The sequence below is a fragment of the Lutzomyia longipalpis genome, chromosome 1 (genome assembly GCF_024334085.1).
Source record: "Lutzomyia longipalpis isolate SR_M1_2022 chromosome 1, ASM2433408v1".
Lineage (NCBI taxonomy): Eukaryota > Metazoa > Arthropoda > Insecta > Diptera > Psychodidae > Lutzomyia > Lutzomyia longipalpis.
This window is the reverse complement of record NC_074707.1, coordinates 20,173,184-20,197,184: the sequence shown is the minus strand read 5'-3', so window position 1 is coordinate 20,197,184 and position 24,001 is coordinate 20,173,184. Positions and strand designations below refer to the sequence as shown.

At 38.6% G+C, this 24,001-nt stretch overlaps 7 protein-coding genes across 7 annotated transcripts; 3 read left to right on the top strand and 4 right to left on the bottom strand.

Annotated features, from left to right (window-relative positions):
• Positions 1-1,249: 1,249 nt before the first annotated feature.
• LOC129786969 (sodium channel protein Nach-like) lies at positions 1,250-3,064 on the bottom strand. Its single transcript, XM_055822236.1, has 4 exons — positions 2,718-3,064; positions 2,055-2,649; positions 1,761-1,986; positions 1,250-1,686 (listed from the first exon to the last, which is right to left on the bottom strand). Exons 1-4 carry the CDS (start codon positions 3,062-3,064, stop codon positions 1,250-1,252), a joined length of 1,605 nt encoding a protein of 534 aa, XP_055678211.1.
• A 434-nt stretch (positions 3,065-3,498) lies between these two features.
• Positions 3,499-9,620, top strand: LOC129796777 (ER degradation-enhancing alpha-mannosidase-like protein 3). The gene is made up of 8 exons (XM_055838854.1): positions 3,499-3,778; positions 3,840-3,986; positions 4,315-4,467; positions 4,532-4,970; positions 5,164-6,048; positions 6,125-6,359; positions 8,838-9,100; positions 9,174-9,620. The coding sequence occupies exons 1-8, from the start codon at positions 3,663-3,665 to the stop codon at positions 9,249-9,251; spliced, it is 2,316 nt and encodes a 771-aa protein (XP_055694829.1). The 5' UTR covers positions 3,499-3,662; the 3' UTR covers positions 9,252-9,620.
• On the bottom strand, positions 9,512-10,812 carry LOC129796848 (MTRF1L release factor glutamine methyltransferase). The gene is made up of 3 exons (XM_055838964.1): positions 10,514-10,812; positions 9,941-10,455; positions 9,512-9,873 (listed from the first exon to the last, which is right to left on the bottom strand). The coding sequence occupies exons 1-3, from the start codon at positions 10,721-10,723 to the stop codon at positions 9,627-9,629; spliced, it is 972 nt and encodes a 323-aa protein (XP_055694939.1). The 5' UTR covers positions 10,724-10,812; the 3' UTR covers positions 9,512-9,626.
• A 63-nt stretch (positions 10,813-10,875) lies between these two features.
• LOC129796830 (tryptophan 2,3-dioxygenase) lies at positions 10,876-13,570 on the bottom strand. Its single transcript, XM_055838945.1, has 7 exons — positions 13,437-13,570; positions 13,001-13,056; positions 12,342-12,443; positions 12,136-12,269; positions 11,604-11,963; positions 11,287-11,536; positions 10,876-11,225 (listed from the first exon to the last, which is right to left on the bottom strand). The coding sequence occupies exons 1-7, from the start codon at positions 13,454-13,456 to the stop codon at positions 11,002-11,004; spliced, it is 1,146 nt and encodes a 381-aa protein (XP_055694920.1). The 5' UTR covers positions 13,457-13,570; the 3' UTR covers positions 10,876-11,001.
• Positions 13,571-13,883: 313 nt separating this feature from the next.
• Positions 13,884-17,127, top strand: LOC129796790 (moesin/ezrin/radixin homolog 2). Its single transcript, XM_055838872.1, has 8 exons — positions 13,884-14,287; positions 14,616-14,728; positions 14,792-15,361; positions 15,437-15,646; positions 15,711-15,947; positions 16,018-16,164; positions 16,227-16,540; positions 16,618-17,127. The coding sequence occupies exons 1-8, from the start codon at positions 14,281-14,283 to the stop codon at positions 16,826-16,828; spliced, it is 1,809 nt and encodes a 602-aa protein (XP_055694847.1). The 5' UTR covers positions 13,884-14,280; the 3' UTR covers positions 16,829-17,127.
• On the bottom strand, positions 17,079-21,774 carry LOC129796863 (spermidine synthase). Its single transcript, XM_055838985.1, has 3 exons — positions 21,636-21,774; positions 20,962-21,559; positions 17,079-17,330 (listed from the first exon to the last, which is right to left on the bottom strand). Exons 1-3 carry the CDS (start codon positions 21,764-21,766, stop codon positions 17,196-17,198), a joined length of 864 nt encoding a protein of 287 aa, XP_055694960.1. The 5' UTR covers positions 21,767-21,774; the 3' UTR covers positions 17,079-17,195.
• Positions 21,775-21,893: 119 nt separating this feature from the next.
• LOC129796857 (uncharacterized) lies at positions 21,894-23,816 on the top strand. The gene is made up of 2 exons (XM_055838977.1): positions 21,894-22,129; positions 22,591-23,816. Exon 2 carries the CDS (start codon positions 22,904-22,906, stop codon positions 23,795-23,797), a length of 894 nt encoding a protein of 297 aa, XP_055694952.1. The 5' UTR covers positions 21,894-22,129; positions 22,591-22,903; the 3' UTR covers positions 23,798-23,816.
• Positions 23,817-24,001: the final 185 nt, after the last annotated feature.

Here is a 24,001-nt window from a genome sequence, read left to right as displayed (position 1 = left end):
TGATTGATTTGATTTTGATATCGCGCATTCTTTTTACATACTTTATAATTAGTGTGTGACACTTTATTTAGAACTTTCGTAGAACGTCATGCTCCATAAAATGGCTGAATTGGACGTTTTCTTGGAATTTTTTGTTTGATTTTTAGTTTTGATTCATTCAAATTCAATATGGCTGCCTTTCGCAACAGCGTGGGTTGATCAATAACCTAAAATCGACGGAATTAGATTTTGATCATCAATTGAAATGAATTAAATTCGAGTAAAATAAAATAACTTCTTCTTTAAAGAATTTATTTTAATAATTAATAAAGATTTATTGTAAAACACCAAGAACTACATAATGAGAAATATAACACAGCTAAACATTATGCTACATGATTACATCAACAACAAAAACTAAACTTCTTGGAATGTAATAGTGACGCTACCATTCCTTGGAATACCCAAAGATATGCCATGATTTGGACACAATTAAATTATAAATCCCACGTAATCCGTAGACATCCCCCCACACACCTAAGAAATATTCCACTGATAAGCCGCCCTATGAAGACGACGCCTCACTCCAGGGAACAGCAACAGCCAGTGTATTAAGTTTACATGTAATGGCGTCCTTCGTATGCTGTTTTATGTGAAATGTACTCCTGATGGCGTATCCTGGCCATATTTTGCGCATCGTAGAGCTCCTGCATACGCTTGTGTCGCATGTAGCAGAGGTAGACGCAAAATCCCGCCAGGAGAACAAAGAGAACAATGAAGATTATTGCCACAACCATCCAGGCATTGTTGTGGGCAGCATTGGTGGGTTGTGGTTGTTCCTCAAACACACGATACTTCACATCCTGCTCACACCTTGTCACACCCACGAGGCACACAAACACCAAAAGGGCTACAGCCCGCACAAGTAGCCACATTGTGGAATTACTACTCAATTTTCCTTTTGGGGCGACAGCGCAAAAGATGTCTTTCTGATGAGCGATGGGTGGGAAATTGATGAGACCCCGCGAAATGCACAGAAGTTAATCAAGTAATGAATCAATGCCCAGGCTACGATACATCATGCTGAGATTTGTGGTGGAGGGAATTTTTGCTGAGTGACTCCCCAACGTTTTTATTTTTTTATCAATCCTCCGTGATATCTCGCTAATTCTTTCTGCTTTCCGATAAAATTTTCATAGAGAGCCCATTATCTGCTAATTTGTTGTGAAATTGTGTGAAAATTGTAAATTAAGAATTTTGTGGTTGATCCTTAAAATTTCAATTTCTTGTTGAGAATCTTCTCCATTTCCTTGTAGGACATCCGGTCTCGTGTTTCATGCTTTTCCACGGGATACAACTCCCGGTAAACACGAAAAGACATGTGATAGAGGAATTCCAAAACGCTCACAAGAGAAAATCCAACGCAGAGCCCGAGAGTCCCTCCGAGATTGCTAAGGAGTCCATACCAGGTATTCCGGACAGTTTGATGGTAGAGAATTGAGTCGGAATTTGCAAAATAGACCTTGACAATGGAGACGCGCGACACATTGTGGTAGCCCTCGAGGAGTCCATCAGCTGGACGATTTTTGGGATCAGGCGAGATGAAGGAATCCGTTTGATCGACGTTATAGCGGACGTAGGAGCAGAGAGGAAGGCATTCGGGACAATCAATTGAGTCCTCAAGTTCACGTTCTAATCCTTGAACCGCTGTAATCTTTGGGCGATAGATGCGCACCTTAACTGTGTAAAAATATTAATGTAAAGCATCTGCAAGATTGAACATTCTGTATGCAGTTTACCTCTGTACCTATCGAGGCACTGGAGATGATTGAGATTACACGTGGGACTTGACACCATAATGGGATCCTGAAAATTACGAGGTAAGTAGAAAGGAATACATCCACAGAGAGCTGCCAAGCTGTGGATGCGGCACTTGACCAAGCAATCACTGTAGCTGTAGAATCTGTTGTATTCCTTTGAGAGGTCTGCTGGGAAGCGGCATCCACGCTGATGGAATTGCAAATTAGCATCTTTCTTTGACTTCCGGAAGTGGACAAGAAAATGAATTAACAAACCTGATATTCTGTGAAGAAGTGAACATTATCCAGAGCCTTGACAATGATGACTCGCAGCTGGATGAAGGATTCCATTAGAGGTGCAACGAAGCGCTTAATTATCAGCCCTGCAGATGGATCTGGGTAGTCGTGGGAGTAGAAAACGTGGACGTTGAAGCCATCATTGGTAAAGAGGGGGAAATGGTAGTCATCTGTTGATGCATTGAGAACAATTGTGACGCCCTTCCCGATGCCCGTGAGCTTTGGATAGATTAGCGTTGGATCTGTCTTGTAATCCTCAGTTCGACGGAGGTAGTTGAAGGTGCAGCAATATCCCTCAATTGTGAGTCGTCGTACAAAGCGCGTCTTGCAGTCAATGACCTTCTCCTCGTAGATACATTTCAGGAGGATATTGTCGCAATCCGGTTGTAGCCGTGACATCAAGCCCTTGATATCGCTCCATCCCGAAGCGCTGGGCACTTCGTACCTATCAATGAATTCCTGAAGCCAAACACCAGCGCTCGGATCTGGATCTTGGGCATCAATCAAATGACCCAAGTACTTTAGCTGCTCATAAATAAACTCCACTGATCTAGCTCCATCTGATCGGTTATGCCTGAAAATTTTTAAACTGATTTCATAGCAAAAACAAAATGGCGCCCGCAGAGCGTCCTTTTTACTCACAATTCTTGAGCATACCGCCATGCTGCAGTTTTGCTAATTTTATTATTTGGACAAATTGCAACGGCAGGAAAGGGGAAATTGTAGGCAGGATACTGATTGGATATGAGGGTGGTAATCATGGGATTTGATACGAAGAAATTGTATTCATAGAGCACGAGCTGTATACCCCATGCTGTGGCAAAGATGGGCATCCAAATGCAAATTATCCTCCGCACCCAGAAGCTGTCTCCATTGACAAACTCCCTGTACCCATGGAGATTACTCGTTTCGAAGTATTCAATGAGTGACTTCCACAGAGCACTCCTGAAGTCCTGGAATTTCATTCCTGAATTTATCCTTTGCACCATTTTACAGAAATTTTTCCAACAAGAGACTTTTCCACGGAATGACCAGAGATTTATAAGCAAGCGCGAAGTTGTGGGGCAGGGTAAATTAATGTAATTATGGGGGTTGTTTTAATTACCCCCAAATTATGTGGGCAGGTAGCAATTTTAGCGCCATTATTCGATTTTCCCGCGAAAAAGCCGTTTGCTCCAAAAAGCTTGGGAGTTTTCGCCGTAAAAAACAGGCGGCTGTTTTGATTTTTCAATTTTCTCAGGCATTGAAACAAATTGTATCAATTGTACGTTTTTTTTCTAGCTTACCTGGACAGTAGGGGCAGTGTCACTTCCTGGAAAAGAAAAATCACATCCGGTTGGAAAAAAAAACACAAAAATTTTGAAAAACTAAACGGAAAATTTTCGTTACATTCGTTATGTTTCGTTGAGTTTCCCATAACCTCAACCAAAACGCTTCTGACATTAGAAAAACACGTCAGAAAATATTTTTTCCAATGAAAAAGTGAATTTTTTTTTATTATAATAATAAATGATTAATTTTAGTTGGAAATTCAGGTGTACAAACTGTTGAAGCACAGACATATTAAGTGTAATGAAATAGTGAAGAATGGACCGGTACACGACGAGGCTTCTGGTGTTCTCGCTTATAGCAGCGTCTGCCGTGGCAGATTCTGATGGGATCCCCACGGAAAATATGTCCACGAAGGAGCGGAATATGCTCAAGTGAGTTGCATTCATGTGTTGAGACGTTTAGAGATGATGAAATCCGTGTTTTTTCTTCCAGGGAGGAAGCCCGAGATATGTTCTATCATGGCTATCGTGCGTACCTCGAAAATGCCTTTCCTGCGGATGAGCTGATGCCCCTGAGTTGTGCTGGACGCTACAGGGGGATAACCCCATCACGGGGGGATATGGATGATGTGCTTGGAAAGTGAGTAAAAGCCTCAGAGAGCGCCACAAAGAGGTGCTCCCAATCGGGACTCGTTTGAAATTCTCAAATGTAGATAAATATTGAAATTAATCAATTTATCTGAAAACTTATTCATCATTTTTATGCAACGTATGCAAAGAAATTGCACAAAAGCTTTCTTGCAGTATAATTAATTCTATTTGCGTCATTCGTGAAGATGCTATTTGCAAATTTTGTGCAAATTGATAGTAAATTTGGCAGAGAATACGAGCATTCTGCAATACTTCTCTGTGTGTCCTTCGCATTATTTTTGCTTGAAAATTCAAGAGAGAAACTAACTTTCTTACAGCTTTTCAATGACTCTCGTGGACACACTGGACACGTTGGTGATCCTCGGAGATCTGGAGGAGTTTGAGCATGCCGTAAAGCTCGTTATCCAGAATGTTTCCTTTGACAGCAATATCATTGTGTCCGTTTTTGAGACAAACATCCGAATGATTGGGTAAGGACAATTAATCCACTTTAGAGTGATGAAGGATCTAAAAATGATTTATTTCTCCCCACAGAGGTCTCCTGTCGGCTCATATCCTTGCAGAGTATATTCAGAAGGAAGCAAATTTAATGATGTGGTATCGTGGGGAGCTCCTTGAGATGGCCAAAGATCTCGGTTATCGTCTCCTGCCTGCCTTCAATACATCTACGGGTATCCCACATGCCAGGGTTAATCTACGGGATGGCATGAAGAGCGACGAGCTGCGGCATTCGCGGGAAACGTGTACAGCATGCGCAGGGACAATCCTCCTGGAATTTGCCGCCCTCTCACGACTTAGCGGAGAGCCCATTTTCGAGGCTAAAGCACACGCTGCCATGGATGCTCTGTGGAAGATACGCCACAGAGGCTCCGATCTCATGGGAACCACACTCAATGTTCATTCTGGCGATTGGATTCGTCGTGATTCCGGTGTTGGGGCCGGAATTGATTCCTACTACGAGTACTGTCTGAAGGTGAGTTACTTAACTTTTACTGGTGGCTGCGCGAGATATATTGCCAAAAAAACCAGATCTCCAAAACTGGATTTTATTGGTTTTTTTTTAAATTTAAATGACCATGAGTTGCAAAAGAAAATGTTTTGCATTTTTTCTTTTAATTATGTTGTAAGAAAACTCTTGATTTTTTTTTCTTTAATGTTTTCTGCAGTCGTATGTTCTTCTGGGAGATGAAAGATACTTGGCACGATTCAATAGGCACTACAATGCTGTGATGAAGTACATAAGTCAGGGTCCAATGCTCCTGGATGTCCTAATGCATCGTCCTCATGCAAAATCACGCAATTTCATGGATGCCCTGCTGGCTTTCTGGCCGGGCTTGCAGGTCCTCACGGGGGACCTCAAGCCAGCTGTACAGACACACGAAATGCTGTATCAGGTGATGCAAATGCACACCTTCATCCCCGAGGCGTTTACATTTGACTTCCAAATTCACTGGGGGCAGCATCCTCTACGTCCGGAATTCATTGAATCCACGTACTTCCTGTACAAAGCCACGGGTGATCACTACTACCTACAAGTGGGAAAGAAAGTTCTCCGGACACTGCAGCAGCACGCAAAGGTCCCGTGTGGGTATGCAGCTGTGAATGATGTGCGCACGGGGAAGCATGAAGACCGGATGGATTCATTTGTGCTGTCGGAAACTTTCAAATATCTCTACTTGCTCTTTGCCGATGATGCCGAACTCATTCTTGATCTCGATGATTTCATCTTCACCACAGAAGCCCATCTCCTGCCACTGTCCCTGGGGCAATTCACAAATACCACGGCGGACTTTAAAGATGAAGATGAATACCACATGTTGGACTTTATGCGCTCCTGCCCGAGCCCAAATAAATTATTTCCCAACACAGTTCGACGACCCATTCGGGATTTGGTCACGGGGATTTGTCCCCGTGTGTCAAACAATAAGCGATTGCGTGCTCAGGACTTTCAAGTTAGCAATGCTGATCATCTTCGTACTGTCTACGACATGGGTATCACTATGGTGTCTCTAGGTGAGGGAAAAGTTCAGCTACTCCATAGTTTCTACAATGTAAGTCTTAACTTTTCTTTCTTTATTCTAAAAATTGTTTTTTTTAAGCAAGTTAAAAAAAATTCTCTTTCTGCAGGCAAAATCCCCGGAAGATGCCGAAAGGGGACTTATTTTCATGCAAGAAATGGTTGAATTGTCAAAACAACAAGCTAGTAGTCCGTCAATGCAACTTCAAGCTGTTTTCATGAAGAAATCCGATGGGAGTTATGAAATTCTCAAGGCAGGTCCTAGTCACTTTAGTCCCGAACTCACAGACGATCAATCCGTCCATCAGAAAGCCGTTCTCGCCGAGCCATTTCGCCTGTGTTCCGGTGAGTACATTCATAACTAAATTTATATTAATCTTAACCCTTTAAGGTCCATTGGGTCGTTATTTTATAAATATTGAGTCCAAATTAGTACAAGACAATGTCTTTATGTAATCCCTAATCATTTTATGATCACAAGAGAGGCTATCCCCAAGGATTCACAGGATCAGGATTCAGAAAGGACAAAATACCGAAAATTTTTGAGTTGGAATTCTTTGCCAAAAATGTCCTATTTGAGCTCAAAGGAACCCATAAAAATTATTTTTAGTTCAATCAGCTTGCTAAATTGATCGCGGACCTTAAAGGGTTAATGAAGAATATTAATTTAAAAAACCGCTTGTCTGATTTGAACGAGAATTTGAATCAATTTAATAAACTTTTTTTTTTGACTGATTTTAATTAAAATCGATATTGATAACGAACCTGAAGTATATCTACTGTGATCAAAATAATTATCTTAAGTGCTTTTAAAATACCACTGGTTCGATTTTTATTACTTTCAATAGAATCAATTTGAAAGAGGTTTTCCCTGTGGTTCGATTTTCATAAATTTAAAAACAGTTTTGAAAAGGAGATTTATTCAATTTTTTATCCGGTAAAAAGCATTAAGTGAAGCACTGAAGCATATGCATCATAGATCTCACTTTGACTTTATTAGCGACAGCTGCAAATAAATGATAATGTGTTTTCTCTAAGATAGTTTTTTCGGTCTTTATTTAAAGTTTTAGCCTTGTGCAAGGATGATTTTTTTTGATTTATACATTTAAATGTGCTATGATTCGAACAAGAGTGAATAGACTCCTTTTTTTTATTACATAAAGGAGTTTATTCAGGCTTGTATGAAGGATGATCCTCTATCGCAGAACAATTTTAACCCATTCCATCTTGTAGAGGATCAAAAAACATTGAAGAATCGCGAGAGAAACTCCCCAAAATCCACTGGGATCACATCGAAAAGTGCAAATAAAAATTGCAAAAAAATTCAAATATTGCGACGCCATTCGACGTTTTTTTCCCTATAAAAAATGTTTCAAAAGTTTTCTGTAGACTTGTCGCTCATTTTCTGTAGAGTTTTTTTCTAGTCAAAATAAATGTTTATTTTTTCGTTTCTGGAGTGATTTCTACATCTGAATCAGGTGATCCACTGCGAAATTAAGCTGAGGGAGGTTGATAGAACCAGCCCCTTGCAAATCAAAACAAATCTTTTTACATTTTTTTGGGCCTCTTTGGCAGTGAGAATTTAAGCAAATCTTACCGAGTTGAATCCCATCCAGCGCAATATACCTGATTCAGCAGATGTAGAAATCAGTTTAGTAGTCAGTATCCGAAAACATTCGACGGAGTCATCAAGCAAATCATGACCAGCACGGAAGACATTTCTGACATTGCTCCTGAAAGTCTCCTTCTGAGATTGGAACACTGAGCAAGTCCACAAAATCTTCATCACCGTCTTCCCATACATCTTTCCCAAGAGCAATGACTTCCTGGAGCTGACAAAAGTGATTCTCAACTCTCATTTTGCCTCTCAGAGATCTTTTCTGCAGAATACCCATGAGGTTTTGCTGGAGATATTGGGGCTTCCGGAAGCGAAAGATTTGCTCCGACGCATTGAAATTGAATCAATGGGCAGTGAACAGAGATTCTATGCCCTCCTCCTTGTTGCATCCGCTCTCGAGGAGGCTGCAATGTCAAGACATCCGGAAGTCTCATGAAATTATTCACAGCAATAAACTCGCAATTAGTTTGTTTTCTCAGTGCTTTGAGAATATCATTAGATGCACAGACTTCCAAGGAGCAGAAGATTTCACAGATTCAGATGTAGAAATCACTCCAGAAACGAAAATATAAACATTTATTTTGACTAGAAAAAAAAACTCCACGGAAAATGAGCGACAAGTCTACAAAAAAGTTTTCAAACATTTTTTATAGGGAAAAAAATGTCAAATGGCGTCGCAATATTTGAATTTTTTTGCAATTTTTATTTGCACTTTTCGATGTGATCCCAGTGGATTTTGGGGAGGTTCTCTCGCGATTCTTCAATGTTTTTTGATCCTCTACAAGATGGAATGGGTTAAAATTGTTCTGCGATAGAGGATCATCTTTCATACAAGCCTGAATAAACTCCTTTCTTCTTTTTACCATCATTAGAAGGATTTTTTATAGGACGTTAAGGAATCAAACAGTTTTGCAAAGATGAATCATGAATATTTTAATGTATTCAGATATAATATCAATTAGAGCATTGAAGCATATGCTTTATGCATTCAAAGGCAAATTAAAATACAATGTGGGTGTGGTTTTAAATTATAAGGATTTTTTATCGATATGGCATTGTTTGAAGGATTTTATATGATTAGGAGGTTTAGGAAGTTTCTTAAGCTGTTTTTTTTTAATAAGATCACGAAAGGAACAAAAATGAATAGACTCCTTCACATTTAAGAACTTTAAAAAGAGTTTTTTTAACGGATGATGTTTTGGCAGCCTTAAAGAACTCGCTCGAGAACAGGATAGCAATAATAGAGCGGGGAGATTGTACGTTCATTGAGAAGGCCCGTGCTGCACAGACTGCTGGAGCCGTGGCGGTGATTATCATTGACAACACTGCTAACACATCGAGTGATAATCAACCAATGTTTGCAATGTCGGGCGATGGTAAGGATGATGTGACGATACCCGTGGTCTTCCTCTTCTCTGCTGATGGGGCTATACTAAAGAAGGCCCTTCAGGAGAATCCGGATTTAGAGGTAACAAAACAAGAAGAAATTAAAAACGAAGAGAGCACGCGAATGAATATTCTCCTCTTTTTTCTTCTTGCAGATTAACATAATGCAAATGATGGCCTTAGGCAAGAAATTGGCGAACGAACTTAATGTACTGAAAAATACATTAAATTGAATTAATAATATAGAGAATTTTGTGATAAATATGCAACCATACACAAAAGAATTACAAAGACGTACAGAGATGATGGTGTGCTTGATGGAGAGTTCCGTAAATCCCGAAGATTCAGAGAGAGAGTGGTGAGAAAAATTTCAAAACAAATTAAGAAAAGTTATTTGTAAATATTGTGTAAAAATAACATGTAGGGAAGATGAGGAAAAGTAAATGAGAGAAGTGAAAAAACCACTGATACCTGTACATTCAAACTATCCTCGTTAGGTCTCGTATGTAGTTGTTTTTATTTACCCTAAAAAAAAGTTTTTGCAATGATTCTTGTAAATAAAAAAAAGAAATAAGAATAAAACGAACTGATGTATGAACAAATTGTCTTTAGAGATCTCTTCTGATTTCAATGAAGCGCTCCTTATCAAAAATATCTCGATGGCTGGATAGGAATTTTAATTGTAGCGTCTTGTGATGAATATTGAGATATTCTTCAATGACTTGAGGGTGGGATGAATCAACTTCCAGCCAAATGGTTCCGTTATCCTTGAGGAATTTTGATGCAACCCTTAGGATGGATTTTATTACATTCAACCCATCTTCACCTCCGTCCAAAGCACGCAAGTCTTCGTACCTAAAGTGATCAAGATTAATTAAATAAAAATTCATTTTTGCTTCAAAATCAGTTCAGAATAACTCACAATCGTATCTCTGGGTCAATTTTGAGGAGATCTCGTGTGGGAACATACGGTGGATTTGATACAATAAAATCAAACTTCTCACAAAAGTCCTCATCCTTGATTTCATCAGTTACTTTATGTTGGGACACAGAAATGCGATCTGAGAGCTTCAAACTGATGGCATTCTTGAGTGTAAGGAAACAAGCCATACTGCTCTGATCTACAGCCTTGCATTTTGCATTGGGTAATGCACTAAGGAGTGCTAATGATACAGCTCCAGATCCACATCCAATCTCTAAAAATCTCACAAACTCTGTTGATTTATTTTTCTTCAGAATCAACTCAACAAGTCCTTCTGTTTCCGGACGTGGAATAAAAACAGGTGGCTGCATTTTTAGGTGAAGATCACGAAATTCCCATTCACCCACAATGTACTGGATTGGCATACGTGCCTCACGACAGTGGCAGAGTCTGTTAAATTCATTCACTTCTTCCTGGGTAAGAATTAAATCTCGTCTCTCGCTCAAACCATACACCTGGAAGGGAAGTAAGTAAATCAATTAAGATTAATTAAGGGAAACTCAAAGCAATTACCTTTCTTCGCTTAAGGACACACCCAAGGATGTTATCTAGGGAAGATTTGACTTCCGGAATTTGAAGTTCAGTGAACTTCTGTCTCCAAGATTCAAGGAGTTCAACTGCATTTGATGATTTCTTCAAATTACTGTAATGTCGCACAGAAAGGACAACACCTAGATACTTGGAAGACCACAGGCTACGATATTTTAGCAGTGAATGTAGCATTTTCTTATGATTTTCACTATTTATTCTCACAAAATCTTCACAGAAAATCCATCTCGATTGAGCCTCTAAAACGGAGATTGAGGTTAGAATGCCTTGGAGTTTCGTCACTTGCAACAGCAATTGTCGTAGCTGAAGAAATATTGAAAGAGGGATTTTTTGAAAATATTCGTTTTATTTTGGAAAAATAACGACGTCTATGCTGTGATCATAATTTCTTCCCAGCCCATCCTACCCACCTTCCTCCAGAAATTTAAAAAGGAGATTCCCGGCCAAGGACTTCACTTCAGTGATGGAGCCGATGGAGCATTGAAACTCCAATTGAGCTTGGTGTCAAGTGGTGGGATCCAATGGCGAGGAATCAAGAATGTGGACAAATTGAAAAGATCCAGGAACACTTTGTACCTATCGCTGAGTGTTGATCTCAAGTATTGGTACCCGGAAGAGCCTCCAGTGCCCAATTGTTGGGATCCCAGCATCCTCTGGACCATTGTAACATGATTGTCTGCAAAGAGAAACAGAAAAATCACAAACTGGCGGAAAATTAAATAAGGATCATCACGCACATCTCCACTTTGTAATGAGGGAATCAATATCAGTGAGAAGAACAAGAATCTGGTGTGGTTGACTGAAACGTGGCTCATCGCGATAGAATGTGATCATGATGGCTCCCTGAAGGGCTTTGTGGCTGAATCGACGATCCCCACGCATTACAAGCGCCTCGTGGGATGCTGAATCGAAGATGGAGTTGTAGACACCCCTTCGCATCTCAATATCCATCAAGCGATAGTTTCTCCTGGACAAATCCGGTTCTTTCTGCGAGCCAACAAAAAAATCCTTTAAATATTTTTCTTTATAAAATATTTAAAGAAAAAATTCTCACCATAGCTTCCTCATGTTCATGCTCCAAGAATTTATCCACACTCTCCTTGAATTTCCCCCAGAAATTAAAACCATCTTCCTCAAGTCCTGGTGTCCGCTCCAGCCATTTTTGCACGAGATCCAGCAATGATGATTCCTTGTGCGATTCCATGATCTTCTCAACAGCTGTTGGATCCTGCCCGAATACAACAGAATAGTTCTGATTGTACTTGACACGATGCTCCATCTTCACGCCCAATTTATTCTCCATCAATCGAAATTGCAAACTTTGGAATCCTGATGCCGGGGCCAGGTGCATGCGAAACTCCATAAAATCCAAGGGGGTCATTGTCTCCAGGATGGGAATTTGTTCATTGAGGAGCTGCAACATAAATAAATGCATAATGATGGATGGCATTGAATAACCACCAGCGAAAGTCACCAAAGGCCACCAAAGGAAAAAATCAATTCATCTTGTTCTTTTGTATGGCTTCAGTGTGCGTACTACATGTAGCCTCGTCTAGAGCATAAGAATATCAAATTGCTCTTCTCACCTTTAGAATAAGCACAATACGGTTCAAGCGTTTTACAATCTCCAGCGTCCTCGATTCCTCAATACAATCCGCCTTAAAGAGGTCCCGAATGGAGTCAAACTCATAGAGGATTTGTTTGAACCACAGCTCATATGCTACGAATTGAGACATTATAAAATATTCTTTAGAAATTCTTAATTTTTGAAGGTCATGGAGAAAAAAGATACCTTGATGGGTGATGATGAAGAGATGCTCATCATGAACCTTGCCACCTGTAGTCTCCGATACGAGCCTTTGGGCATTTAGAACTTTGTCCAGCATGAGATATTCTAAAAAAGAAATTAGAAGCTGCATAAAGATCTTAATTTTTATTTATTTGAAAATATAAGAAGAAAAAAAAGTGATAGACTGATAGACTTTAATGTCTCCATGCAGAAATAGCCTAATTGAGATTTTAAAAAAATCATTAGTTAGTTTTAAGATTCTAACAAAGAAAGAGATAAAATTCTGGTAAGAAAACATAAATATGTAATACTTAGCAATAAAAAAAAGGAAGAAGAAAATGTATTCTCAGAACGTTCAGAAAAAAATTTGTCACCTGAAACGTACATTTTGTGCGATTTTATTAAATTAATCATTCTTGTTTATATTAAGGCCTTTAAAAGCTTTAAATAAAACTAATTAGCCCTAACAACTTGTTATGGAGCATACATGCGTCTTTTTTATTTAATTAAAACTTTTAAAACCTTTTAAACGCATTTTAAACCATTTTTAATATCTATATCAAGTAATTTTAAGTAAGAAAAAGTTTTATTCGTTGATGTTAAATGTCTAAAAAGTCTATAAATGTTATCACGTGTGTAATTTTACATTTTTTTGCACTCACCGCCGTACATCATTCCCTCCTCGGGGAGATCATCACCACCAAGACGCGATGGACCGCTGAAAAACAACCAACACAGATTAGACTAATAGTAATTTATATTTCTTTTTTACTTCATTTTATGATAAGCTTTTTTTACTTAAAGATCATGCGACATTTTTTTTGCAAACCTCGCATTTTAGCTGTGATTTTTTGTTGTAAAATACTTCATGGATTTTTTTAAAATACTTTTTCTTTCTTAAAAAAAAGGTTTTATGAGTTTTTCTGGCATATTTAGAATTAAATTATTTAATGTTAATATTTTCAAGGGGAATAAATGAGTTTTTAAGACACTTTAGTAGAAGCTACTTTTCAATGATTTTTTTAAATGAATTTCTCTTTTTATCAAAAAATGTTGCAAAATTATGATTTTCTTACATTATTAATTCACAAAACTTACCCATTGAAGGGACAACTCATTTTAAAGCACCTTTTTTTTAGAGATAGAAGAGGAAAAGCACTGGAAAATCGCACAAAATTCTCTTCAATCCGTTCAATGTGACGAACGGCGAGCAACTGAACAGCATGAAGAGAGAAAATTCCACAATTGCGGGGACATAAACGCAGATAATTCTTCTTTTTTAATTAATAATTTATTAGGCTATTTAGTTAATTAAGGGAAGTACTTCTCTTTTTTTAATTTCATAATCTTCTAAGAACTCTAAAAAATTAAATACGTGCTTAAATCTTAAAATAACTTTTTTATCCATAAATCCCATAAATGAAATAATATCAAAAAATGTGATGAGGGGAATTTTTGAATTACGGCGGTATTTAATTGAACCTGCGCAAATCTCGCCGAATACTTCCGACGAAGTCACGAAACTCGCGCAACTGTCGGAATTTTATGTGAAGAAGAAGAAGTATAACTTATATTATGTTTTCTTCAATTTAGATTTTGTTAGAGAAAATCTGGTTTTTGTTTATTTTCGTGGGTGTATTTTGGAATCAAGTGCCTTTGGGGTGTTAAGGGGGGTGTGCTGTGATAAAGGAAAACACGTACATTGTGCAGAGACAGGGAAAAAACTGAGGAAAAAAGGGCAACTGAAGTATGACTGTGGATTGAGAAAAAGAGGGTGGGTGCCACATTTCATTTTGCCCATTAATTTGCAATTAATTGCAATTTCCACTCAACTTGAGGCTACTCTCGTGAGTGCTGCGTGATCTCAAATACTCCATGCACGTGAATTTTGCAGCGTGATTGCATAATTCGTGTGTGGAGGGTCGTGAGAAGGCAGGTAAAAATGTTGGGTGAGTGGTGCGAGCCTCTGTTTTTTGTGGTCTATTTTTGGACATCCCATCGCTCTGCTCCTCCTGTAGTGCGTGTTACCCCCTTCACACACGTGAAGCCCAAAGAAAATTCAATCTCCCCAGCTTTGGTGTGAGACTTCCGTTTTCTATCCCAAAAATAGACTCGATGCGACACCAAAGAGACAGGGGGCTCGAGCACAACCTGTTTGTTTACGCAGCTGACGCATTCCCGGAATTTTATTCTCTCCTCTCATGCTCTCCCAACATTCCTGCATAAAATCTTTCTTTGATTTTGTTATTAATTGGATTGTTTTGACTTTTTTTCAAGGGTGGAATATGGTGGATATCCTTAAGATGCGTCCCTTCCGTCGAAAGAAGTCCAAAAAGCAACTTCCCGTCAAGGTGATCACATTTGATTCTGAGCTGGAATTCCACTTGGAAGTGAGTTCTACGAGATTATAATTCTCCTTCGCAACGGCCTCAATTAATTTGTGTATTTTACAGCAACGTGCCACCGGACAATTTCTCTTTGAACTCGTGTGCCAAACAATTGGTCTGCGTGAAACGTGGTACTTTGGGTTGCAATATGAGGATTCCAAGGGGAATCTCTCGTGGCTGAAGATGGATAAGAAGGTGCAAGATCAGAGTGTTAATTTATCCAATGATAGTGGATGCGTGTTTATGTTCTATGCCAAATTCTTTCCGGAGAATGTCAATGAAGAACTCGTTCAGGAGATCACGCAACATTTATTCTTCCTGCAAGTTAAGCAGGGTATCCTCTCAATGGACATCTACTGCCCACCAGAAGCTTCCGTCCTACTTGCCTCATATGCTGTTCAGGCAAAATATGGGGACTACGATGAGGACAACTGCAAGCCAGGCTTGCTAGCCAGTGAGAGCCTTCTGCCGCAGCGTGTAATTGATCAGTATCAAATGACCCCGCGAATGTGGGAGGATCGCATTAAAATTTGGTATTCTGACCACAAAGGTATGTCGAGGGATGAAGCGGAGATGGAATACCTCAAAATTGCTCAGGATCTTGATATGTATGGCGTTAATTACTTCCCAATTACTGTGAGTATTTTTTTTTTAATTTCTTTTAACTTTTCTTCAAGGAACTTTGCTAATTCTTCTTCTTCAACATTTTAGAATAAGAAAAATACAGAATTGTGGCTTGGAGTCACAGCCATGGGATTGAATATCTACGAGAAGAACAATAAACTCCAACCCCGGACAACGTTTCAGTGGTCAGAAATACGGCACATTGGCTTTGATGACAAGAAATTTACAATTAAACCAGTAGACAATAAATCACCCAACTTTATTTTCATCTCCCAGAAACTTCGTATTAACAAATTAGTAAGAAAATTCTTTGAAACAAAAAAGTCTTTAAAAGTAAACTGAATTATTAAATATTCTGCAGATTCTGGATTTGTGTGTGGGGAATCATGATTTATTTATGCGACGTCGAAAGCCAGACACAATGGAAATTCAGCAGATGAAGGCACAAGCAAAAGAGGAGAAGCAACGACGTGCTGTGGAGCGAAACAAGTTGTCCAGGGAGAAGCAACTTCGGGAGCAAGCAGAGCGTGAGAAGGCAAACCTGGAACAGAGACTGATGCAACTTCAAGATGAAATGCAAAATGCCAGTGAAGCTCTTGTAAGAATTTCTTTTTTTTTTCTTCCTTTTAGCGATAAAAAATTAATTTCTCTTGAAAATGTTCTTGCAGAGACGCTCAGAGGAAGCAGCTGAGATTTATGCGGAGAAGAGTCGTGTGAATCAGGAGCAAATGATCCTCACGGAACACAAGGCGCACACATTTAAGCAGGAGATGAATCGCCTGCGTGAGACGGCACTTAAAACGGAGAAAGAAAAGGTAAAAAAAAAGGATTTTTCTTAATGAATTTATGAGTTGATAATGCTTTTGAATGAAAAAAGGGGGATCTTGAGAAAAGAATTCGCGACACGGAGTTTTATGTGGCAAAATTGACGGAGGAGAAGGAAAAACGTTCAGCGGAGGCGGATAAGCTGAAGAAGGAGCTGATGTATGCTCGTGCCGCTGAGCGGGATGCCACGCAGAAACTTTTGACATTCCTCAGTCGTTCAGTGAATCAAAGTACATCCTCCGTTGAGCCGTCCATCAGTGGCAGCGATGTGACTGAGTCACAAATACTCGATGTTGATTTGTGCCACTATGACGTCATTGCCGGTGGCGATATGGAAGAGATTGATCGAGAGATCGAAAAGGAGCGGTAAGAATTCCATCTATTTGCTCCCAAAAAAAGACACTAAAATCTCTCTTTCGTTGGGATTATTCCATTCTTTGTAGTGTTGAATGCTTGGAGAAGTCAAAGCAGGTCCAACATCAGCTACGTGAGCTTCGGTCTGAGATTGAATTGCTGAAAATTCAGGAAAATCAGTGTGTACTCGACATATTAAATGCCGAACAATTGCGACAGGGTGAGACAAAGTACTCAACGCTGAAAAAACTCAAATCCGGCTCCACAAAATCCCGCGTGGCATTCTTCGAGGAGCTCTGAGAGAGGGAGTTATGGGGACAGAGGAGATTCATCGATGAGGCAATCATCTAAAAGAAGAAAAGCTCTCTCTATGCATCCATGTGCCTTTTTTATGTAAATTGTTTTTTTTTTTTCTATTTTCTATTTTTTTTTGCAAACTTCGTAACGAAGCACCACCAATTGCTCTAAATTATTTTTCCTCCCAAAAATGAATGAGATTCCGGAATGATTCCTGCGCATTTTTTAAATAACCCACACAACAACAACAAAAAAACATTATAAAGTTTATTTTAATGAGAAAATATACATTTTAGATAAAACTTGGCTTATGAAGACAGAAAAAAAAAGTTATTCTCATGGAAAGTTTGTTAGGCAGGTTTGGTGCCATTTATTTTAGCACATTTGCAGCATATCTTGGAAGTGTAAAAGCAGCACGATGGATATCAGCGGAATAGTAGCGCATTCCCATTTTTTCTAGCTCCTCCTCCGAGAATATTACCGTTGGTTCCTTGAGATTTGTGTTCTGGAAGAAAATTAAGAGAGGCGTTCTTAAGTTAGTATTCATAGGTTTAAGGAATAATAATGATTTTCCGAGTTTTTCGTCGGTAAAGTGGGGGTTTCTCACCCAGAAAAACTAGCGTTTTCCAGAGCTTTCGACTCTGTTCGGAGCCTTCTTCAGTGGCTACAGAGAAATAAATTCCTTCTCTGTAGCTCTGAACGGAGCCAAAAGCTCTGGAAAACATGAGTTTTTCTGGGTGAGAAACCCCCACTTTACCGACGAAAGACCCGTAAAATCATTATTGTCGCCACACGTCGGGAAAACACTTCTGTGGTCTAAGGAATGTCTATGCGTTATTTGATTTATTAATTTCATTTAATGAAGAATTGAGACATTTAGGGTTCTGTAGGAGCTACAAAAATTCTGCTCATAGTTTTCAGAAATCCCTAAAGTTGGCTACAATTTGATATTGACTTGGGAGAGACTGGGGCAAAAAAAATCACCCAAGAATTTGGGAAATGCTCAAAAAATCATTTTTCTCAATGAGATTGAGAAAGACCATCTAAGAAAACTTTGTAGGGCAGGAAATTACCTGCAGGAATGACCTAAAACGATTTTCTCTTATTAATTGGGTAAATGGATAATTTCGTTACTTTTCCATGGATTTTTAGCTGTGTTTCTTTCAGACACAGCTTTTGTGTACCGAGCAAAATCGAAAGTCGTCAGATCGGGCTCAAACTTGGGATGAGCACGAATTAGGGTCCCCACATTCCATAAAACGTATGCGCCAAAAAAAATTTTTTCCGGCCGGCCGTCCGGCCGGATCATAAACTTAAATTGCGAGTGTACGGGAATTTGGCAATTTTCTAAATTGATCCCGTACAAGAATTTTGGGTTATAGATTTTTGATAGGTGTTTCCTATCACAAACCTATATTTGAATAGGGTTTTTGAAAGAATGGATTAAAGAATAAATCCGAAGATTTTGTCTTCTAATCCTTTCTTTTCACAAACTCTATTCTTAAAAAACGAAATTTTATCAAGAATCACAAAAGAATGGGTTTAACCCTATCTTCTATGAAGCTCTTGAACAAACCTCGTTTCTGTGGGTAGAAACAGTTATTTTTACAAGACAAAGGAATGAATCTGGATGATTCTATCTTCTGTGGCTCTTGTACAAACTCCTGTTTCGTATGGGGTAGAGTAAAGGTTTTAGCAAGATAAAAGAAGGAATCTGGGTGATTCTATCTTCTATTTGTTCCTTGCACAAACTTTGCTCTATTTAGGACTGAATTTTGCTTGAAAACACTTACTTGGTTTGCGTTCTCTACAAAACTGATTTTTATTAGCCACCACATCTCCTTTTATACTCTATTCTTATCTCTAAGGGACACAATTTTTAATGGAGTGGGATTATTTCCTGGAAAGCAAAATCATCATTTTGTATTACCTATGGGATAAATCCTATGTGGGAGAGTGCAATGCAAAGTATATAAAAAGAGAAAAAGACACTGTCGCACGGAAGGAATCAAGTGCAAGGGTAAAAACTGCTGATCATAAGAAATTTTATGTGAGAGCGATGCTCGGGAGAAAAGTATGTGATAGGGATTATGTATAAGAGCGGTGTTTTGTATACTAAAGACCATGTGCGCGAGGAAAATATAGGGGAATGATGATAGTGCTTAAAACTAATGAATTTATTTTCTTAAACTAAATAAATGTATTAATTTTATTTCCTTAAAACTAATGTTTTCCTGAAACAGCGAGAGAACCGTAATAGATAGATACTTGCGGTAAACGGCAAAGTTTAAAAGTCGACTGGAAGACGTCCGATTATGATGTCAAATTTTACCCCCCACCCCTCCATCCGCCATTTTGAATAACCTCAAAATTTTGTTTTCGCTATATCTCAGCCCCTGTAATAGCTAAAAATCTGAAATTTTTATATGTTGTAGGGGACATCAAGAGCTTTCCAACGATACCTCATTTTCGAAAATCGGTCAAGCCGTTTAGTCAATATGGCCGCCACAATTTTTCATCGAAAATCGACCATAACTCGAAAACGGCTTGACCGATTTTGATCAACCCTGGCTCAAATGAAAGCTATCAACAAACCCTACAACTCTCTAGAACATACGAAGTTTCAAAAGTGACCGCTAGGGGGCCAAAAATCGAAAACAAAATTTTCGATTAGTTTTCGATGAATATCTCGAAAACGGCGACATAAATTTTTTTCATTTTTTGATATGTTATAGCTGACCATATTATCTAGCTTCATGCCAAAAATGAAGAAAATCTATGGATCCGTTCTCGAGATATAGCCTTTCAAATTTGGCATGTCATATCTCGAGTTCTACAAGTCCGATCTTGATCAACTCAAGCGCAAATGATAGGTTTTGTGAAACCCTACAAATGTCTAGAACATTGCAACTTGGAGAAATGACCGCAAGAGGCGCTAAAGTCAAAAACAAAGTTTTCGAAAATTTCGAACTCGAATTTTTCGAAAATGGCGACATAATTTTTTTTCATTTTTCGATATGTTATAGCTGACTTCAAGACCTTTCAAACAAAAAAAAATTATGAAAATCTATGGATCCGTTCTCGAGATATGGCCTTCTAAAGATTTCTTAGGGTATGACTTTTCTACTTTTCCCGACTTTGCGCGTATTTAAATTAATTCGCGTTCTAGTTTGCTCTCATAAAATTGGTACACTGAAAGAAACACAGCTCCCGTAAGCTTGGTCAGCTTACCAGTACATTTTAGCCCCGGCTATTGAGTGAAATTCACTAGTCAGACAGACTTAAGAAATCTTAAGAAAGACCTAAGATTTCTTAAGATTCTTTAAGTTTTATTGAGAATGCTTAAGTTTTCATAAGATTTCTTAAGATTCCTTAAGGAAAAACTAAAAATTTCCTAAGAAAAAATAAGAATTTTACATTTTTTTTAAGAGAAACTTAAGATTTCTTCAGTTAGGCTGAATCGAACTAAATACACATTTTTCGTTGATTTTTCTGATCGCTTTCGAGCATCGAAATTCGTAAAAATCATCAAAAAGTATTTTGCTCGATTAACTTAAGAAAACTTAAGAATCTTTTTTTCCTCAGGAATCATAAGTTTTTTTCTTAAGGAATCTTAATTCTGTCTAACTAGTGAATTTCACCCATTGTTTTAGCATAATTTGTGGAACTCAAAGAATAATTCTTTGAGTTGAGGTAAAAAAGATCCTTTTTGTTGACGTTTCGAAGAAGATTCTCATGATCATTAGGCCTACAAATGACTTTTTTTTTTCAAACAAATATTTAATATTTTCTTCAATTTTCAATTATTCTTAACTTTTTGATTTAAATAGAGACAAATTAATTGAAAAAAAAAAACATTTTGAGCAATTCTTTCAAAGATTTTAAATATCATGACTATGCATTTATGCTACAACGGTGTGATAGCAATGTTTCAGCATGTAACATGATAATGACAAAATATTTTCCCTTCCCTTAATGACCCTCTTGACCTCATCTTATCAAAAGGAATTCGAAAAAAAAATCAACAGAAATACGTAAATATCTGACGTCGATGCATTGCTTTTGTTTAATTATCACTCATTTTATGAGTGCTTGTGTTTGTTTCTGTTGGAAACAGTGTAAGATGGTTGACTTACCTCATTGAGAGATCCAATGACGTAGCCAATCTGTCCACATGGGTACGTTGGGACAGAGGAATAGGCGTACCCAGCAACGGGGAATTGACTCCGGCAATGCGTCAGTGTGTCCTTAACTTGATTCATTTCCGTCCAGTATGTCCCACCTTGGGAGCAGACGATACCACCGGGACGCAGGGCGCACTTCATGAGACTAAAGTAGGATTCCTGGAAGAGGCACACAGCTGGACCCACGGGATCACTACTATCTGTGATGATCACGTCAAATTCCCCCACGTGATTCTTCATAAAGTCAAAGCCATCGCCAATGGTTAGCGTGAGCTTTGGTGACGTGAACCCGCACGCCATGAAGGGAAGGTATTCCTTGGAGAGCTCCACAACACGTTCGTCAATTTCCACCTGACAGACTTCCTGGACAAGTGGATGCTTCACAACCTCACGTGCCACACCACCATCTCCACCGCCTACAATGAGGACTTTCTTTGGTTCCGGATGGCAGCAGAGTGGGAGGAAAGAGATCATTTCCTGGTATGCAAATTCATCACGTTCTGTACATTGGATAATCCCATCGAGGGCCAGGACGCGTCCATAGGTTTCCCTGGATGTTAGAAAAAAAACAAATTAAATGTTAAATAGCCAAGCTGGGGAATTAGCAACAGGGGGGGCCCACTCACGATTCGAATATCTGGATGTGCTGGAATGGCGATTTCTCCTCCCACAGAAGCTTCTTCACCTTCAGTGACATACTCTGACCTGGCCACAGCTCGTTCACTTCGCTGAACCAATTCTTCATTGAGAAATCCATTGTAGGTGATGCTGAGAAGCGCGAGATTGCACAGGATACTAACAGAAACAATGAGAATTATGTGCCACAGAAAACACGTGTTTGTCGCTCCTTGGTAAACACGTCCGCTTCTCATGGCATTTTGACGACTGCTGTCAAGCGGATCAAAATAAACAAACAAAAATTTGAGGTTATGTTGCTAATTTTGTGTGTGGGTTTAATTTTGTGCGCGAGAAAAGTTTATTTCTTTGATTTTCTTAATGAAAAAGCAAAATCTCAACAGCTTTGATGCAAGCAGAATAATTTACCTTGTGCGTAATGAGATTGTAAAAACACTTGATGAGAAATGTAAAGAAAATACGAAGAAAATTGGATTTTCTGGATGTAAGTAGAGAAAACACTATACCTGAAAATGGGGTGAATAGGGTCACTTTGGGACTAATTTAATTTTTTTAATATCGTTTTTTTTTTTTTGCTTAATTATTTTCTTAAAAGTCGTTTTTTTAAGAAGCTAAGAAATAAAGTTTTTTTTTCGAAATTTATCAAAATCATTAAAATATTTTCTAAAAAATCTTTTTTTTTGCAATATTGTGAAACTTTTTTTTTGTAATATTTTGCAGTTTGATTTAGAATTTACCGAATTTACTCAAAAACAAGCATCGTTTATCATATTTTACATAAAATTATTAGTTTTTCCAATAAATTGACTTTCTTTTCAAGAAATGAAAATTCGTGGTGAATAGGATTACAAATTATTTTAATTACAATACAAATTTTTAATCCCCTTATTTTACATTTTCCTCTAAAACTTTTATTTCTAAATAAAATAAAATTGTTTATTTCAGTACCAAAACGACAACTTCGTCAGTTGGAAATAATTTACGGGAGTTCCGCCCTTAGCAAAGCATTGACAATTTTGAGGGAAAAGCGAATTAAGCCCTGCCTTGAGTGTCCATCGAAAAATAATTGTCAGCAATTTAAAATTTACGGCAGTGGGACTAAAATTTATCACGTAGAAGAAAATTCCCTCACGTGCCAGTGCCAAGCATTCAAAGAACATTTCATTGCTAAATCTGAGAGATTTCAGTGTAAACACCTTCTGGCTCTTTCCCTTCTAACGGTATTTAATTATACTGAATAAAAAACTTTTTTCAAAAAATGAGGAATTTACGGGAAGAGGACATGCTCTTCGGGGCTACATTGCACAATGTGAAATTCTTGAGACATATTTTAAAATCCCTGACAATTGTGGAGGATGTAATTCTTGAAATTGAAAAGGGGGGAATGCGCTTGACTGTGGAGGATGGTCTCTGCATTCAAGCATCTCTATTTATACCACAAGAAATCTTTGCTGAGTACTACCTCAAACCACAGCTGGATCAAGTGGACACAACAATCTCCTTTGCCCTCAATCTGTCCAGCCTCACAAATTGCCTCCGTATGACATCGGATGAAGATTGCAAATTAATTATCATCTACAGTGGTGCTGCATACCCCCTTGTACTTGCCTTCAATCGGGCCACAGACAGCAATATTGCCATTGAGGCGGAATTGAAGACAAAATCCTTCTCGGGCGCACTGAACTTCCACAAGCACACAATGCCCAATGAATGCAACACCATCATCATGAAGGGGATAAACTTTGCAATGCTCTTCAATGAGATTGATGTGTCATCGGAGGAAATTGCCATTCTCCTCAGCCCACGTGAGCCGTACTTCCTCCTCCGTGCCACGGGGCGTGTTCATGCCGAAGCAACGGTTCAAGTTGCAAAAACCAGCAATACCATCGTTCAGTTCAACTGCACGCAGGACCTACAAATGCGCTATAGGAGCTCACACATTCGTTTCGCATCAAAGTGCCTGGCATTCGCCCATACAGTGGCTCTCACCATTTACAATACAGGACTCCTGAACATCGAGTTGTTGGTGAATAATTGCAATCCTGATGCAACAGCAGCACGTCGTGCTGGCAGTACAACTACACACTCCAACATTCTCGAAGAACCAACGGCTAATCTCAAGTATTTCATTACACCACTTTTGATTGAATAAAAAAAAATTCATTATAAAATTAAGTTTTCCTCAATCCTTGTAGGGTTTGGATGGCTAAAGTGGTCAATTCGACTTTTTTTTAAAATCATGTAGTCCTAATTTTTTCCAGACCCTAGTCTCATGGCAAACGGGTGGGGGAAAGGTACGAGCTAAGTGTCCTAGGCGGTGGATGTACGTGTGAGCGTCGTCCATTAGCACGCTCCG

What these genes read in the sequence shown, in the direction of transcription:
- LOC129796777 (XM_055838854.1), top strand. Translation starts at nt 3,663, where the DNA reads ATGGACCGGTACACGACGAGGCTTCTGGTGTTCTCGCTTATAGCAGCG. An exon ending in GCCATTTCGCCTGTGTTCCG is followed by an intron (nt 6,360 to 8,837) that starts GTGAGTACATTC and finishes ATGTTTTGGCAG; the next exon opens with CCTTAAAGAACTCGCTCGAG. An exon ending in AGGAGAATCCGGATTTAGAG is followed by an intron (nt 9,101 to 9,173) that starts GTAACAAAACAA and finishes TTCTTCTTGCAG; the next exon opens with ATTAACATAATGCAAATGAT.
- LOC129786969 (XM_055822236.1), bottom strand. Translation starts at nt 3,064, where the DNA reads ATGGTGCAAAGGATAAATTCAGGAATGAAATTCCAGGACTTCAGGAGT. An exon ending in ACTTCTTCACAGAATATCAG is followed by an intron (nt 1,987 to 2,054) that starts GTTTGTTAATTC and finishes CAATTCCATCAG; the next exon opens with CGTGGATGCCGCTTCCCAGC. An exon ending in AGGTAAACTGCATACAGAAT is followed by an intron (nt 1,687 to 1,760) that starts GTTCAATCTTGC and finishes CAAAGATTACAG; the next exon opens with CGGTTCAAGGATTAGAACGT.
- LOC129796848 (XM_055838964.1), bottom strand. Translation starts at nt 10,723, where the DNA reads ATGCTACATTCACTGCTAAAATATCGTAGCCTGTGGTCTTCCAAGTAT. An exon ending in GTGTCCTTAAGCGAAGAAAG is followed by an intron (nt 10,456 to 10,513) that starts GTAATTGCTTTG and finishes CTTCCCTTCCAG; the next exon opens with GTGTATGGTTTGAGCGAGAG. An exon ending in ATTGACCCAGAGATACGATT is followed by an intron (nt 9,874 to 9,940) that starts GTGAGTTATTCT and finishes TGATCACTTTAG; the next exon opens with GTACGAAGACTTGCGTGCTT.
- LOC129796857 (XM_055838977.1), top strand. Translation starts at nt 22,904, where the DNA reads ATGAGGAATTTACGGGAAGAGGACATGCTCTTCGGGGCTACATTGCAC.
- LOC129796790 (XM_055838872.1), top strand. An exon ending in AGCTGGAATTCCACTTGGAA is followed by an intron (nt 14,729 to 14,791) that starts GTGAGTTCTACG and finishes TGTATTTTACAG; the next exon opens with CAACGTGCCACCGGACAATT. An exon ending in TTAATTACTTCCCAATTACT is followed by an intron (nt 15,362 to 15,436) that starts GTGAGTATTTTT and finishes TCAACATTTTAG; the next exon opens with AATAAGAAAAATACAGAATT.
- LOC129796830 (XM_055838945.1), bottom strand. Translation starts at nt 13,456, where the DNA reads ATGAGTTGTCCCTTCAATGG. An exon ending in ATGAGTTGTCCCTTCAATGG is followed by an intron (nt 13,057 to 13,436) that starts GTAAGTTTTGTG and finishes GTTGTTTTTCAG; the next exon opens with CGGTCCATCGCGTCTTGGTG. An exon ending in ATGAACATGAGGAAGCTATG is followed by an intron (nt 11,537 to 11,603) that starts GTGAGAATTTTT and finishes GTTGGCTCGCAG; the next exon opens with AAAGAACCGGATTTGTCCAG.
- LOC129796863 (XM_055838985.1), bottom strand. Translation starts at nt 21,766, where the DNA reads ATGGATTTCTCAATGAAGAATTGGTTCAGCGAAGTGAACGAGCTGTGG. An exon ending in CACATCCAGATATTCGAATC is followed by an intron (nt 21,560 to 21,635) that starts GTGAGTGGGCCC and finishes TCTAACATCCAG; the next exon opens with GGAAACCTATGGACGCGTCC. An exon ending in TCATTGGATCTCTCAATGAG is followed by an intron (nt 17,331 to 20,961) that starts GTAAGTCAACCA and finishes ATTTTCTTCCAG; the next exon opens with AACACAAATCTCAAGGAACC.